The sequence below is a fragment of the Danio aesculapii genome, chromosome 24 (genome assembly GCF_903798145.1).
Source record: "Danio aesculapii chromosome 24, fDanAes4.1, whole genome shotgun sequence".
Classification (NCBI taxonomy): Eukaryota; Metazoa; Chordata; class Actinopteri; order Cypriniformes; family Danionidae; genus Danio; species Danio aesculapii.
This window is the reverse complement of record NC_079458.1, coordinates 3,200,840-3,217,423: the sequence shown is the minus strand read 5'-3', so window position 1 is coordinate 3,217,423 and position 16,584 is coordinate 3,200,840. Positions and strand designations below refer to the sequence as shown.

Sequence of the window (16,584 nt, the reverse complement as noted above, 5' to 3'; positions counted from 1 at the left end):
AATAGCATATTGGAGCAGAATAGAATAGAGCAGAATGGAACTGAATAGAACAAAATAGGATAGAATAGAATAGAGCAGAATGGAACAGAACTAAATAGAATAGAGAATAGAAAATCGGATATTGGAGCAGTTTAAAATAGAATAGAATAGAGCAGAATGGAACAGTAGAATAGAAAATAGTATATTGGAGCAGAATAGAATAGAGCATAATGGAACTGACTAGAGAACAAAATAGGATAGAATAGAATAGAGCAGAATGGAACAGAGCTGAATAGAATAGAGAATAGAAAATCGGACATTGGAGCAGTTTAAAATAGAATAGAATAGAGCAGAATGGAACAGTAGAATAGAAAATAGTATATTGGAGCAGAATAGAATAGAGCATAATGGAACTGACTAGAGAACAAAATAGGATAGAATAGAATAGAGCAGAATGGAACAGTAGAATAGAAAATAGCATATTGGAGCAGTTTAAATTAGAATAGAATAGAGCAGAATGGAACTGAATAGAATACAGCAGAATGGAACAGTAGAATAGAAAATAGCATATTGGAGTAGAATAGAATAGAGCATAATGGAACTAAATAGAGTGGAGCAGAGCAGAATAGAATAGAGCAGAATAGAATAGAACTGAATTGAAAAAAAGCAGAATGAAACAGGGACGTATAGAGCAGCATGGCACAGAACAAAATAGAATAGAGCAGAATGCAACACAGCTGAATAGATTATACACTAGCATATTGGAACTGAATAAAATAAAGCAGAATAGAATAGAGCATAATGGAAGAGAATTGAACACAGAGGAGTACAGAATAGAGCAGCATTAAACAAAATAAAATATAATAGACCAGAATAGAATAGAGCAGAATGGAACTAAATTCCATTACAGAATAGCGCAGAAAATAGCCTATTGGAGCAGAATAGAATGGTCAGAGCTATATAGAATAGAGCAGAGTAGAATAGAAAAGAGCAGAATGGAACTGAATTGAACAGAGCAGAATGGAATATAACAGAGTAGAATAATAGAGACCAGTGTATAAAAACATATCGAAATAGTACAGAATAAAGTGGAACAAGGTAGAATACAATTCAAATGGAACAGAGAAGACAAAAACTAGAATAATATAGCAAACTATAAACCAATACAGCAGAACAGAATACAGAACAGAACAGATGAGAACATAATAGAATATTTCACCTTCTTGCCTGCGTGTCTGAAGGCGAGGGCGAGTTCAGTGGTGATGGTGCTTTTCCCTACGCCACCTTTACCAGATAGAACCAGAAGCACATGCTTCACCTGATCCAGGTTCCCCTTCCCTGACACACACACACACACACACACACACAAGGTAAGCATTATTCTGCTTTATTACTTTACATTTAGTCATTTAGCAGATGCTTTTGTTCAAAGCAATTTACAATCAAAGAGGCATTCAGCGATTCAACAAGAGACAATACACACAACAAGTGCTAATTAAACAAATGAACTATGTGCTAGAGCAAAGTCCCTTTAAGGCAGGTAATTTCACTTGGTGGCCATCTTTGAAACGCCTCCGGGCCAGTATGTTTGGGCATTCTGTTTAAATGAGGAAACATCAAATTCTCCAAAATTGCTTGCCAAGCTTACGACTGAATTTCATATCAGAAATCACCAATAAAATTAAACAACATCTGTGCCTTTAATTTCATTTCTAAATGTTTGAATCATAGAAAATCTGCAGAAACTCATGTCTGGTCCAAACCCCACACCCAGATTATTGTCAGTCTGTAGCAGGGGTCACCAATCTCGGTCCTGGAGGGCCAGTGTCCATGCAGGGTTTAGCTCCAACTTGCCTAAACACACCTGCCTGCCTGGATGTTTCAAGTATATCTAGTAATACTTTGATTAGCAAGTTCAGGTGTGCTTGATCAGGGTTGGAGCTAAAATCTGCAGGACCACGGCCCTCCAGGAACAAGTTTGGTGACCCCTGGTCTATAGCAATCGATGATTGGCTCCTGTACTAGAAGGCGGGCTTTTTTCACCATATAGCGATCAATGATTGGCTCCTGTACTAGTAGGCGGGGCTTTATTCACCAAATTGACAGTTACACTTTTTCCAATTAAAAAAGATACGAGTGACGTCTGTATTATATAGTCTTTGGCTAGAGTGTCTCTACAGGTGGTTTGTTAAGCCCACTAACCTGTGTCAAGCACACTTCATGTTTTGTTTTTTTAGAAATATGGAGTAATCATAAAAAAGGTGTTTAAATTATTATTAATATACGCATTATTCTTTATTTGTATAACCCTTTAACTACCACTGTAAGACCTATATGGTTTAATTGATAGACTGTATGGTTAAATTTATAGACTGTAGGGTTAAACTCAGATTGTAAGGTCGAATTAATTGACTGGGTGTTTAAATTAATAGACTATATGGTTAAATTCATAGACTGTAGGGTTAAATTCATAGACTGTAGGGTTAAATTCATAGACTGTAGGGTTAAATTCATAGACTGTAGGGTTAAATTCATAGACTGTAGGGTTAAATTCATAGACTGTAGGGTTAAATTTGTAGACTGTAGGGTTAAATTTGTAGACTGTATGGTTAAATTCATAGAATGAAGGGTTACATTTTTAGACTGTAGGGTTAAATTCATAGACTGTAGGGTTAAATTCATAGGCTGTAGGGTTCAACCCAGACTGTATGGTCGAATTAATAGACTGGGTGTTTAAATTAATAGACTATATGGTTCAGTTCATAGACTGGTTAAGACCGTATGGTTAAATTGTTGAGAGTAAATGCCAAGCAAAACCTGGTTCATTTACTAAACAGTTTTACAATGCTACGTTACATGTCAAAAACAGTATAATTATGTTAATTTAGTAACGTTTAGCTCGTAGTATTGCACTTTTACTACACCTTAAATGCGGCAGTTGTGAAGTAATTTAGTTGTATAACGTTAGAATGGCCAAAAAAAATAATTGTTATTAAAAAGCCTTGCTAATCGGTGTGATCACACTTACCGCTGCCATCCATGTTGTTTTACTTCCCCAAAGTAAACGTCATTTTGACGTCAAGCGTTTTGGTCCCGCCTAAAGGTCAAGCTCATCCAATCAGACGCAAGAGTGGGCCGACTTCTGACGCCCTTTCTAAAGTCCCTCAAAACTAACGTTTGAAGTGTTACACGAAGGTTTTTTATCCTATCGTTATTTATTTTTATTACTCTGGCTGTTATTGTTCTATTCTACGTGTAATAGTATGTACTGATGGTAGTTATGCAAATTGTATTTCTCTTGTTGTCGTGGGTTCAAATCATAGACTGTAAAAAATATTTAAATGCAAAACAAAAGTGTTGCAGTGATACAGATTCATAATGTAATGATTATTAAATAGCATTAATATTACTTTTAGATGCGCTAATTTATGCTTTAGCCTGTCGAGTAATGAAATTATGCATGAATATTCATAGCATAATAGCAGCCCGCAATTCATAATAATGCAAATGCAGGTTTGTGTTTTGTTGTTCACCGCGTCACTGATGTCTGTCTGCATGTTGGTCTGTAGGTCATATAATTTGTCGTTTAAGGTGAAGTTGACGGAAAGCCAGCCCGAGCTGATCCTTAAAGCGGCCTTTAATGAGGATGATAGACAGAATGACCTGTCCCGTCTGTCAGGTAACTACTATGGCGAAGACTGTGTACATTGAATATTAACTACGCAGCAAGACGTTTGTCAAATAAAGCAATCTGTTTGGCTGGGAACGAGACGATGTAGGCGGGCGCTACTCCGTCAGCCAATGAGATTTTACAGTCGCAAGACGATCCAGGAAGGTTACCAAGCAACGGCGAATGACCTAATTGATAGTCATGAACAACACCTTTACCATAGTAGGACTGATGACTAGTGTTATTGGTGTGTGTAGATGTAGGTCACCACACTAACAGGCATCTGCTATATCACTTACAGCAGCTCCAGATGGAGACGTGTGTTTAAAGCAGAAGACACAAACTCTACGAAACCTTCACAAGGTATGAGAGCTTTTATATTTACATTTTTATATGTCACAAATAACTAGCAGAAGTTGTGTTGGGTTGAACGTGTAGTGTTTTCTGAAAGTGCACACGTTAAAAACTATTGTCTTAAAATTTTAGTTGAGTAAAATTAACTTTTCTAGTCATCTCAACTTACATTAGTCAAACTGACTCAATATAACAAATTAAACTTTGTCTAATCTATTTTTTTTTTGCTGTGGAAACCTAATTAACTTATTAAAACAGGTGAAAGCAACATAAAATATATAAACAGGTTATTAACTTATTAAAGTAGGTTAAAGCAACATAAAAATATGTCTTGAAATATGCCAAGAAGCGAATATTTTAATGTATGGTAACTGAAGATTTCTCGAATGACTGGATCCTCGATTTCTGATTTGTTTTTGTGTTTCGTTTAGTTTTATTACTATTATTACTTATAAAGAAACGAGTTATAATTTTATTTACAATATATTGTCTTGAATTTTTGTCATTACGTTTTTAACTAGTAATAATATTTATTAATACATTTAACCACTGATGTATTTGATCAATTATGATTATTGAAGGTTATTGTCAGTGTGATGATATGTATATTTTGTATTGTTGTTATTAAGTTAGTTGAGTTAGTATTGGTAGTATTTTTTTATCTATATATGAGGTTTGAGGAATATATTTTATCTGTGTATTTATATGTAATTAATATTTAAGAATGTGTGCCTGATGACAGGAAATACTCTGATGATTATGGTAGGAAGTTGTAAAGTATATAAACCCATTCTTGTGTGCAATATGATGACTATAATAATTAATAATAACATCAATAAATATTAATAAACCTAATAACTCTAACTTAAATAATTACATATATATAAATAGTTAAGTTAGAGTTATTAGGTTTATTAATATTTATTGATATTATTATTAATTATTATAGTATATACTTATTTAAATACTAACAATATTCAAAAGCTTAAATAATTACATATATAAATAGTTAAGTTTTTGAATATTGTTAGTATTAAAATAAGTATATCTTGTGTTGTTTGTAGAGTTAGTATTTGTAATTGTTTTATTATTATCCATGTCTAAGGTTTGGAGAATAAGAATAATTTTAACGATCATTATATGCCCACATTTATATGTAATTAACATTTGAGTGACTCTGTAGTTTTATTAACTAATATTTACCACATATATATATATATATATTTATTGTCAAGCACTGTTATCTGCTTTTATACTTATTTTATGCATTTTATCTTAGTCTAGTTGCCTATAATAATTCATAATTATGCATTCTGTTTTGAAGGTAGGGGTCATAATAATTGCCAATGAGGGGTATTTGTACTTTAAAAAAATAATAACAATAATAAAAATAATAACAGCTATAATAAAAACAACAATAATAATAATAGAATGAAAATAAAATATAATAACAGAATAAAAACCGCAATGCATATTCATAAATACTAATATAAATTTTCTCTTGTGTATATTATATATATAACACTGATGTTATGTTACCTACTTGAATGCCCAAGTTGCATTACTTCTTGCACAATCTGGTTTGTTATGAATATGCTGTTTGGTTGAAAAATGTGCTCATGCCAGTGTAATGCATACTTACTGCACCATTGCATTTTCTAGAAGCACACAACTAAAAAAGACGGAGCAGTTGGTCAGCTCCAGGCTGGTAGAAGTATCCAGGGCAGGATTCTCCTTTTGGATACACGTTATCCATCAATTAGTGAACACCTGGCTCTCTGTCGCGTGCACATTAAGGACAGAATCAATTAAATCTTTCAATCCAATTATACACAAATGAATGGAGTATATGAACATTTACAATGCAATAATAACATAATAATTAATACATCAGATTTAGCCTACATAAAAATGAAGAATAGATTTTAAAGAATGCAATTTCAATGTCTGAACAATGATCTCAGGATTTATGAGACTATCAGTCTTGTATGATGATGCTTTTGGAAGATTTTGGCCGCTCGTGGAGTGTTTTGAAAACTCTTACAGTGTAAACATCAGAACAATCTGAGCAGATCAGATGAAGCATGTGAGACGGGAGTCTCAGATTGCCAGCCGTGGCATATGGAGCAATCAGAAATAGGCCCGAGTGCCAGCCAGCAGTCAGCAATCTGTTGCTGCAAAACAAGTTCATGGCAAAGCCTGACATCTGTGAGTCAGCAGCGGATCAGCAGTAGCCACACTGACAATACTGATAGATAGATAGATAGATAGATAGATAGATAGATAGATAGATAGATAGATAGATAGATAGATAGATAGATAGATAGATAGATAGATAGATAGATAGATAGATAGATAGATAGATAGATAGATAGATAGATAGATAGATAGCTGGATGGATTGATGGATGGTGAAACAGATAGATAGATAGATAGATAGATAGATAGATAGATAGATAGATAGATAGATAGATAGATAGATAGATAGATAGATAGATAGATAGATAGATAGATAGATAGATAGATAGATAGATAGATAGATAGATAGATAGCTGGATGGATTGATGGATGGTGAAACAGATAGATAGATAGATAGATAGATAGATAGATAGATAGATAGATATATAGATATATAGATAGATAGATAGATAGATAGATAGATAGATAGATAGATAGATAGATAGATAGATAGATAGATAGATAGATAGATAGATAGACAGATAGCTGGATGGATGGATGGACGGATGGATGGATGGACGGACGGACGGACGGACAGACAGACAGACAAAGAAACAGATAGATATACAGATAAATGTAAATATAGTGAAACAGATGGACATGGACATATTTTGAGTTACTGTGTTCCAGGAATGTCTTGGAAAAAATATGCTGTCAGTGAAGATGTCCCAGAGACTGAAGCCACACCCATCATCACGGAGACTGAAGCCACGCCTATCACCAAGGAGACTGAAGCCACGCCCCTCACCACAGCCCTCCTGCCAGAAGCAAAGCAGGTTGTGGGCTCGCAGGTGAACATGAGTCCGTCATTCAACCCTCACATGCTGCATTTATTTCTGTCCAGTTATTATTATGGGCATCTGGCCAATCAGAGTCTCGAATTAAATGTTTACAGCTCTGGACTGATGAATTTAGAGTAGTCTGTGTGAAATCAAAACTTACAAAGTTTATTTTACACTTTGTAATTCTTTAGGTGAACAATTCATCTGTGCAAGTTAATCCACTGAATAAACATTTTTGTTTTGGTAATCTTCAATCAAAGTCTGACTGTCTGATTCTGCATGGCGGTCCTTCTCTGATGATGTCAGCCAAAAAGTCTTAGCCACGCCCCTTTAACCATTAGTTTGCTAAATAACTCTTATATTTTCTCAGACGTCAGGCTTCTGACTACTTAAATATAACTTTGTGTGAGCATTTTTTACAGCCTGTTTATCAAGAAAATCAACATGCTAAAATAAAAGTCTCAGCAACTTCCAGTAGATGCAGACTTTAATATAACAATCTAAAACAGGCTTTAATTTATTTTTTATCAAGTCATTCATTTTCCTTCGGCTTAGTCGCTTATTTATTAGGGGTCGCCACAGCGGAATGAACCGCCAACTATTTCAACATTTGTTTTACGCAGCAGATGCCCTTCCAGCTGCAACCCAGTACTGGAAAACACCCATACATACTGACATTCACACACCTACTCATACACTACAGCCAATTTAGTTTATTCAATTCACCTATAGCGCATGTGTTTGGACTGTGGGGGAAACCGGAGCACCAGAAGGAAACCCACGCCAACACGGGGAGAACATGCAAACTCTCCGGGACTCGAACCAGCTACCTTCTTGCTGTGAGGCGACAGTGCTAACCTCTTTTTATTAATTTTATTTCTTTATTTTATAGGCTGACTCTGTTGGGTATGAGGAGGTGACGGTGTGTGTGCCAGCCGAGATGCCCCCGGTGGTGCCCGTCACGGGAGAGTCGTTCTGCCAGTGTCCTGCTCAGACCGAGCTCAGCTCAGATGCCCAGATCAGTCCATACACCCTCAGCTGCACCTGCGGAGAGGAGGAACAGGGTGAGCTGTCCACTGTCAGATGGACTTAAAACACTCCACAATAGAGTTTGAGCATGCGAAATTCTGTCGCACGGCGCTGCAAACAGTGGCAAGATTAAACAAGATGATAGACTTTAAAAAAAAGTGAGGGATTGGTCCATATTTTACATTTCTGTCAGAGAGGTCGTGTTTTGATCTTCTATTTGCCTCATGCAGTCATGCGATGCGATTTCGCAGGTCAGAGTTCTCCAAGCTTGAACTTTGCAATGCAGTGAACTGCGAAACTTGTTGCTCGAGCTTGTGTTTCCAGTCTGTGGCATTTGTATGCGCATGAATGGAAGTTTATAGGGCGAAAAATGCAGTGTGACCGCGGCTTTATTCAATGATTTGCCTAATCACCCTAACTTGCCTTAATCAACCTAGTTAAGTCTTTAAATTCCTCTTTAAACTGAATACTAATCAAATTTTTTCTAACAATCAACATTTTAAGTCATCTTGTGTGTTTGTGACTGTGTTCAGGGTGTGATTGGGTTTGGGATGAGGAAGATAAATCCTCTTCAGTGTCTCTGAGCTGCTGGAACCGGACGGTGAGTTTCCACTCGGAGTACAGCTGTGGGACGGCCGCCATCAGGGGCTCCAAGGCCCTCAGCGACGGCCAGCACTTCTGGGAGATCAAGATGACCTCTCCCGTCTACGGCACTGACATGGTGACACATGAAGACATTCTTTAGTGTTTATTTACATCCTCATTAGCCTCTACCACCATTGCACTGGCTATTCTTCCTGGGCTCCAATAAATAAAGTGAAAAATTTACATTAAAGAGGACTATTGTGCAAAAATCACTTTTAAACACAGTTGTGTTGGAGCAGTGTGTGAATATAAGCAGCTTCTAATGGTAAAAATGTATTAATTCTATTTTATTATCATCAGATTTGATATAAACAGTCTGCAGAAACACTTTGATTGACATTTTCCCTTTGTACATGTCATCAAAGGGGAAAAGCCACGCCCATCAGTGACCATTTCTCCCTTATTAGCATAAACAAGCATCCGTCATTAGAGTTTTGAGCTGCTGAAGATAATGTCAGCAACTGAGAGGAATATAAATGTGGAGTTTTAGATGAAGCACAAATGAACACTGGAGTTTCCATAGACTGACACGTTCTGAGACAGACGCACACATTTTCACACACAACGTTAGTCTTGTTTTGAATCTGCCACTATGCTGACACATAGGTATTTGTAGCTCCGCCCTCTTATGAAATAAGTCTCATTTGAATTTAAAGCAACAGTCAACCAAAACAACAGCACAATTCGGATTAAACCTAAAAGGGTCAGTTTCAGAGAGTTATAAAACATTATCTGTGTGGTGTTTTGAGCTGAAACCTCACATACACACTCTAAGGCAGTGTTTCCCAACCCTGTTCCTGAAGGCACACCAACAGTACACATTTTCAACCTCTCCCTAATCAAACACACCTGAATCATCTTATCATAACATCAGAAGAGACTCCAACACCTGAAGTTAATGGGTCAGATGAGGGAGACATCCAAAATATGTACTGTTGGTGTGCCTCCAGGAACAGGGTTGGGAAACACTGCTCTAAGGGACATCAGAGACTTGTTTTAGATCTTGTTAAAAGGGGCAAAGTAGGTCCCTTCTAAAACATAACAATCAAATCCAGTACCAAAAGGCAAATTTACACTAAACTAAAACAATACTAAACTAAAGCAAGCAAGGGCAGTTATGTATGCAGATGATACAACATTATATCTACCAGCTGCATTGATTGAAAAATGATCTGCTGATTTAAATGATGAGTTACAATCAGTGGGAAAATGGGTACAGAATAATAAGAAGGTTTTAAATTTGACAAAAACCAAAAGTATTGTGTTTGGATCAATCTTTCAATTTAAATGTACACCACAGTTAAATCTGTCTGTAACGAGTGTGCCTATTGAACAGGTAGAGGAAATTAGGCTGCTTGGAGTTCTTCTTGATAGTCGGTTCTTAAAGTGGTTAAAACAGATCGATAAAATGGTAATAGTTATGGGAAGAGGTTTATCAATTATTAAGAGATGTGTAAAAATTTTGACCACAGTACTGTATCTCTCAAATTAGTTCTTTCCTATCTAGATTACTGTCCAGTGGTATGGTCGAGTGCATCAGGTAAAGACTTTACAGTTAGTTCAGAATAGAGCTGCACGACTCATTTTACACTGGAATAGTAGGGTTAATATTATGAAAATGCATAAAACTGTAGGTTGGTTACTGGTGAAGGATAGGGTAATTGTTTCTCTGTTGTGTTTCATATGAAATATTTCCGTGTCAAGAGTTCCAAGTGTATTGCACTGTCAGCTTTTGTATAGTAATGCTAGACATAATTTTAACACCAGGCATGCATCAAAAGAAAATTTTTAGCTTCCTGTTTCAAAAACTAATGCAAAGCAACGGACTGTAATGTTTAGAGGAATGAAAAATGGAAAGAATTGCCATCAGACGTTACATGCTTTGTAAGTAAAACGAGGTTTAAAAATCATTGAAGAAATATTTAATGGCACAATATTGTGGATCTGGATGTTATGTATGAATTTTGTGTTTTTGTGTTTTTGTATTGGTCTTTGTTGTGATGGATTAATGTAATTTTGTTTTGTGTTCAATGGACCCCAGGAAGAATAGCATCTACCTTGGTTGTGGCTAATGGGGATCCTGATAAATAAATAAAATAGAAATCAGTACTAAAACTAAATCAAAGATGCAATATTCTATAATCCAATATTTTGTTACTCCATTAAACAGTCGGAAAGAAAGGAATGGAACGGAAATGAATATTTAAATATGTGTTTTTGTATGTTTATGATCGCAGATGGTTGGCATTGGGACATCAGAAGTGAACCTGGATCAGTTCAAGCATAGTTTCTGCAGTCTGCTGGGCACGGATGAGGACAGCTGGGGTCTGTCCTACACAGGTGAGGTCAGAGGTCATGTCAGCCCTAAAAACTGTGAAGACTTATGTTCAGCTGATGTTTCCTGATGTATTTTTGCATAAAAAAAGAAACTAGTACTTTTATTCAACATCAGTGCATTAAATGAATCAAAAGGAAGACTATTAGAATGTTACAAAAATAAATAAATAAATAAATGCTGTTTTTTACGTTTCATTAATCAACCAATTATGAAAATAGAATATATTGCACAATTTCCACAAAAATCTCAAATGTTTTCAATAATAATAACAGTTTGATAACGTCAAATAAGACTGATTTCTGAAGGATCATGTGACACTAAAGACTGGTGTAATGATGCAGAAAATTTAGTATTGCGTCACAGAAAAAAACTATTGCAATGCTAGACCTTTAAATGGGAACATAGCTATTTTAAATTTCACATTACCAACCTAAATAGTGGGCAGCATGGTGGTTCAGTGGTTAGCACTGTCGCTTCACAGCAAGAAGGTCGCTGGTTCAAGTCCCGGCTGGGTCAGTGTGCATTTCTGTGTGGCATTTCCTCCGGGTGCTCCGATTTCCACCACAGTCCAAACAGATGCGCTATAGGGGAATTGGATGAACTAAATTGGCCATTGTGTATGTGAAAGGGAGAGTGTATGGGTGTTTCCCAGTACTGGGTTGCAGCTTAAAGTGCATTAGCTGTGTAATATATATGCCAGAATAGTTGGTGGTCCATTCCACTGTGGTGACCTCTGAAATAGAGACTAAGCTGAATGAAAATGAATGAATGAACCTAAATAGTTTTTTTCAAACAATGTTGAGATATTTAGTGCTGGCAATTGTACGTATTTAACTCCCTGTCTTCTTTTATGTTATCCTGGTTTAGGTCACCTCCATCATAAAGGGTCAAAGGTGAACTTTTCTTCACGGTTTGGTCAAGGGTCCATAATCGGTGTTCATCTGGACGGCTGGCACGGCACCCTGAGCTTCTACAAGAATCGCCGCTGTATTGGTAAGACAAACACACAGCTGAAGGCAAAATTATTAACCCTACTGTAAAATTTATTTTCACAAGTATTTACCAAGTGCTGTTTAACAGAGCTTTTCAACACATTTCTAAACATAATAGTTTTAATAACTAATTCATAATTTATTTTTTGTCTTTGTCGTGATGACAGGACATAATATTTTACAAGTTGTTTTTCAAGATAGTATAATTGCAATTTAAAGGCTTAATAATTAAAGGTTTATTAGGTTAATTCAGGGTTCACATCAAAGCTCCTGAAAGCAAAGAAGGTCAAGGTGCTCCAGGATTGGCCTGCGCAGTCACCTGACATGAACATTATTAAGCACGTCTAAAGTCAGATGGAGGAGGCATTAAAGATGAACCCAAAGAATCTTAATGAACTCTGGGAGTCCTGCAAGAACTCTTTCTTTGCCATTCCAGATGACTTTATTAATCAGTGATTTGAGTCATTGCAGAGATGTATGGATGCAGTCCTCCAAGCTCATGATGGAGTCAGACACAATATTCATTCTGTTTCCACTGCAGCATGACCACATATTCTATACTGGACATTATTGAAGGTTCAGTGACAAGACTTTTGTCTAAGCAAAGTCAGACCTTACTGTCCTAATTAAATCATTAAGAATCAAGACATGATCATATTTTATTTAGGTAAAATCAGTGTAATCTAGAGGCTTTTGCCTTTCATATAAGACACTTCTGATACCAAATGATCAACCAGAAGTCAAGTTATTTTTTGCTCTTCCTAAAACTTGAATAGGAGACAAGACTTCTGTCATGTAGTGTATGTGAAATGTTAAGGACAGTAAGGACTTTCATGGCACTACATGTGGTGCGGGTGTGAAGTACAAAGGTGCTTGTTTAGAAATTAATGGGGCTTTTAAAAGTACTTGAATCTGCTGCTCATGAAAGACTGGGAACCCTGTTAATTAGACAACAGTGTTTTGATCTGTTGCCAAATGCTAATAATATTCACTAAAAACAATAAACTGCTCTTATTCCAATCAAAATAAAAGAAATAAGACTTTTTGCAGAAGAAAAAATATTATAGGAAATACAGTGAATAATTTTCTTGCTCTGTCAAACATCACCTGTGAAATATCTGAAAAAGAGTACAAATTTCTTATGAGGGTGAATAATTTTGCACACACTTTTCATTCTCTCTGAATGTGTTATTTGCAGTCTTTCCTCTTCTATATTTCCAACTCTCTGTCTGTCTGTCTGCTTTGGTTCTGTCAGGCGTAGCGGCCACTCACTTGCAAAATAAGCGTCTGTATCCGATGGTGTGCTCGACTGCAGCCAAGAGCAGCATGAAACTGATCCGTTCCCACTCTGCGCCCACCACACTGCAGTATCTGTGCTGTACGCAACTGCGACGAATGTTGCCAGCCTGCGCAGACGCTCTGCGTGTGCTGCCGCTGCCGCCGGGTCTGCGTCTGCTGCTGGCCAATCAGCTGGGCTGGGTTTTGACCCTCGGCTGCGCGGATACATCCACCAAAACAGAAGAAGGCCACTGTGATCAATACACAAGCCTCTTCCCTTCCCATGATCCCGCTGACACCAATGAACGCGTCTTTATTTCTAGCTCCTTCCCTGATAACCCTGATGAAGACGATGCTTTAGATTCCGCCTCCGTATACATCGATTCCTGTTCAGATGATTCACATTATCAAGATGCTGTGTCTGTATCTGATGAAACCTGCTATCTTGAGCCGTCCTCTCCTTCTGACGTCTGCTGCGGTTTCGTTAATGATCACACTTTATTTCTTAATCCCGAATTTCAGCACATTTCTGCTTCTTGTCTTTATTGTGATCCACCTTTGTCTGTTTCTAGTGGCGAGAGAAAGATTAATGATGCCAGTTCAGCTTGTAAACCGGGAAACGAAGGTTCCTGTGCTCTAAGCCCCTCCTACACACACTCAGGCCACACCTCCTTCTGGCCTGACTCCGCCTCTGAGAGCGAATCCGATGAATGCTCTTCTGATCGAGAGATGTATCAGAGGAAACGCTGCCGCTGGACATGAGGCATAATGTTTACATCATAATCAGAGCATTTTTAAAGGGAGAGTTTTTCATTTATTCACCCTCATGTGCTTACAAACACACACACACACACATACATACTTGTGTACATGGTTTACAGGGACACTCCATAAGCGTAATGTATTTTTTTATACAGTTAAAAAAGTATTATTATATGGCCCTATAGTATAAAAAAAGCTTTTGAATTGCATTATGGGATCTGGATCTTTCCTCCACAACCGTTTGATATTGGAAAACTTGAAAAGTGACGTTTTTATTAGTGATTTACAGGGACACACGTTGGAAACTCCTAACCCTAACCACCTTAAAGGGACAGTTCACCTTAAAATGTCAAATTTACTCACTATTTACTCTCCCTCAAGTGGTTCCAAACTTTTATGAGTTCTGTTAAACATAAAAGAAGATATTTAGAAGAAAGTTAAAAGCCATTGGGCGACGCAGTGGCGCAGTAAGTTGTGCTGTTGCCTCACAGCAAGAAGGTCGCTGGTTCGAGCCTCGGCTGGGTCAGTTGGCATTTCTGTGTGGAGTTTGCATGTTTGCATTCGCGTGGGTTTCCTCCGGGTACTCCAGTTTCCACCACAGTCCAAAGACATGTGGTACAGGTGAATTGGGTAAGCTAAATTGTCCGTAGTGTATGAGTGTGTATGGGTGTTTCCCAGAGATGGGTTGCAGCTGGAAGGGCATCCGCTGCGTAAAACATATGCTGGATAAGTTGCCGGTTCATTCCGCTGTGGCGACCCCTGATTTATAAAGGGACTAAGCCGAAAAGAAAATGAATGAATGAAAGCCATTGACTTCCATAGTAGGAAAAACAAATACTATGGAAGTCAATGGTAACAGGTTTACAGCATTCTTCAAAATATCTTCTTTAGTGTTTAACAGAAGAAAGAAACGCAAAAAAAGTAAAGGGTGAGTAAATGATGACAGAATAAACATTTTTGGGTGAACTGTCCCTTTAAAAATACTTTGTGTCCTTGTAAACCATATAAACCTGCACACACACACACAAATATACATACATATATATAGATTTATAGTTATATAAATGATGTAGGGCGTCACGGTGGCACAGTGGGTAGCACAGTCTCCTCACATCAAGAAGGTTCGAGCCTCGACTGGGTCAGTTGGCAATTCTGTGTGGAGTTTTCATGTTCTCCCGTGTTGGCGTGGGTTTCCTCCGAGTGCTCTGGTTTCCCCCATAAGTCCAAACACATGCGCTATAGGTGAATTGGGTAAGCTAAATTGTCCGTAGTGTATGTGTGTGAATGCAAAAGTGTATGGATGTTTCCCAGTGATGGGTTGCAGCTGGAAGGGCATCCGCTGTGTAAAACATATGCTGGAATAGTTGGCGGTTCATTCCGCTGTGGTGACCCCTGATTAATAAAGGGACTAAGCCGAGAAGAAAATAAATGAATGAATGAATAAATGATGTAAAACATAATTAAATTTTCTTCTGAAAACTACTGATGATTCTTCTCAATGTCGAAAATAAAATGTTGTCTTTAGAGCGTAAAATGACAATTGGTCAGAAAATTACAGCGGCCGAGAGAGCTCAACGTACTGCAGTTTAAGAAAACAGATGCACATACAAAATACTCCAGCAAATTGACAAAGATCTTCATCCGTTTAACAGCAAATGTGCTGCAAATCATCACAACGCAAACAATTTAATAAAACGTGCTGCATTTTCACACAACAAGGGGACAGACTCTGCTATTTAGGTTATGGTTATTTAGGCTAATAAAATACAAAAGACAAAGGAATCAGGATATTAAAATAAACAAACTCGCCTTTCAAAGATCATCTACAACTTCACTGAGCAATAGTCACGGCAGTTCTCCTAAATTGTTTACTGTCAAAAAGATGAAGATCTTTTCTCAATTTGCTGATGTTTTTTTAATTGCACGTTCATTTAAATAGCAGTACGTTAAGCTCTCTCGACCACTGTAGAAAAGAACAAAAACGTGGCATGATTTCAGACGGGTCTATTCATTTTTATATAATAAAATACCAATGATTTACCTTAAATGATATATGAAAAAATAGATACTTGGTAGAATAACCTTGATTTCCAATACCAAAAAAGTAAAGCATTATTTAGGCCACTTGTCATTTTCTGCCAAAATAAAGCTCTAATTTACAATATTTTTATTAGAAATTTGTAAGAAATGTTCTCAGACCATTAAAGAATAATACAGATATTATCATTTTACTCACATACACCTAATAAATCCAGAACATCCCAAGAAAATGGGAATTTTCAAGTGGTCTCTTAATTTATTATTATTATTTATTAAGAAAAATAAATAAGGACTTATAATTTGACAGCCTCTATGTTATATGCAGGCTATAAAATATGAGATAATTATTATTGTTAAAATAAACATTATGCAACAGTACAATTGCAATAGAAATTTTATGTCTAATACTTAGTAGTAGTAGAAATAATAATAATAATAATAATAATAATAATAATAATAACAATATTAAAATAATAAT

The 16,584-nt window shown here is 36.7% G+C and overlaps 2 protein-coding genes across 2 annotated transcripts in view; one reads left to right on the top strand and one right to left on the bottom strand.

Moving 5' to 3' along the window:
- Positions 1-3,059, bottom strand: part of nubp2 (nucleotide binding protein 2 (MinD homolog, E. coli)) — an 8,701-nt gene extending 5,642 nt beyond the window's left edge. Inside the window, exons 1-2 of the mRNA XM_056450566.1 lie at positions 3,008-3,059; positions 1,199-1,317 (exon numbers count right to left, since the gene is read on the bottom strand). Coding sequence (XP_056306541.1) covers positions 1,199-1,317; positions 3,008-3,020 — 132 coding nt within the window. The 5' untranslated portion in view covers positions 3,021-3,059. The remainder of the gene's footprint in view (positions 1-1,198; positions 1,318-3,007) is intronic.
- A 516-nt stretch (positions 3,060-3,575) lies between these two features.
- On the top strand, positions 3,576-16,440 carry spsb3b (splA/ryanodine receptor domain and SOCS box containing 3b). Its single transcript, XM_056451141.1, has 8 exons — positions 3,576-3,658; positions 3,951-4,012; positions 6,871-7,031; positions 7,915-8,086; positions 8,585-8,772; positions 10,934-11,036; positions 11,902-12,027; positions 13,282-16,440. The coding sequence occupies exons 3-8, from the start codon at positions 6,873-6,875 to the stop codon at positions 14,064-14,066; spliced, it is 1,533 nt and encodes a 510-aa protein (XP_056307116.1). The 5' UTR covers positions 3,576-3,658; positions 3,951-4,012; positions 6,871-6,872; the 3' UTR covers positions 14,067-16,440.
- The last annotated feature ends 144 nt before the right edge of the window (positions 16,441-16,584 follow it).

Excerpts from the sequence above, each read along its gene's own strand:
- spsb3b (XM_056451141.1), top strand. The coding sequence starts at position 6,873 with ATGTCTTGGAAAAAATATGCTGTCAGTGAAGATGTCCCAGAGACTGAA. Across the intron at positions 7,032-7,914 it reads AGCAGGTTGTGGGCTCGCAG|GCTGACTCTGTTGGGTATGA; the intron begins GTGAACATGAGT and ends TTTATTTTATAG. Across the intron at positions 11,037-11,901 it reads CTGGGGTCTGTCCTACACAG|GTCACCTCCATCATAAAGGG; the intron begins GTGAGGTCAGAG and ends ATCCTGGTTTAG.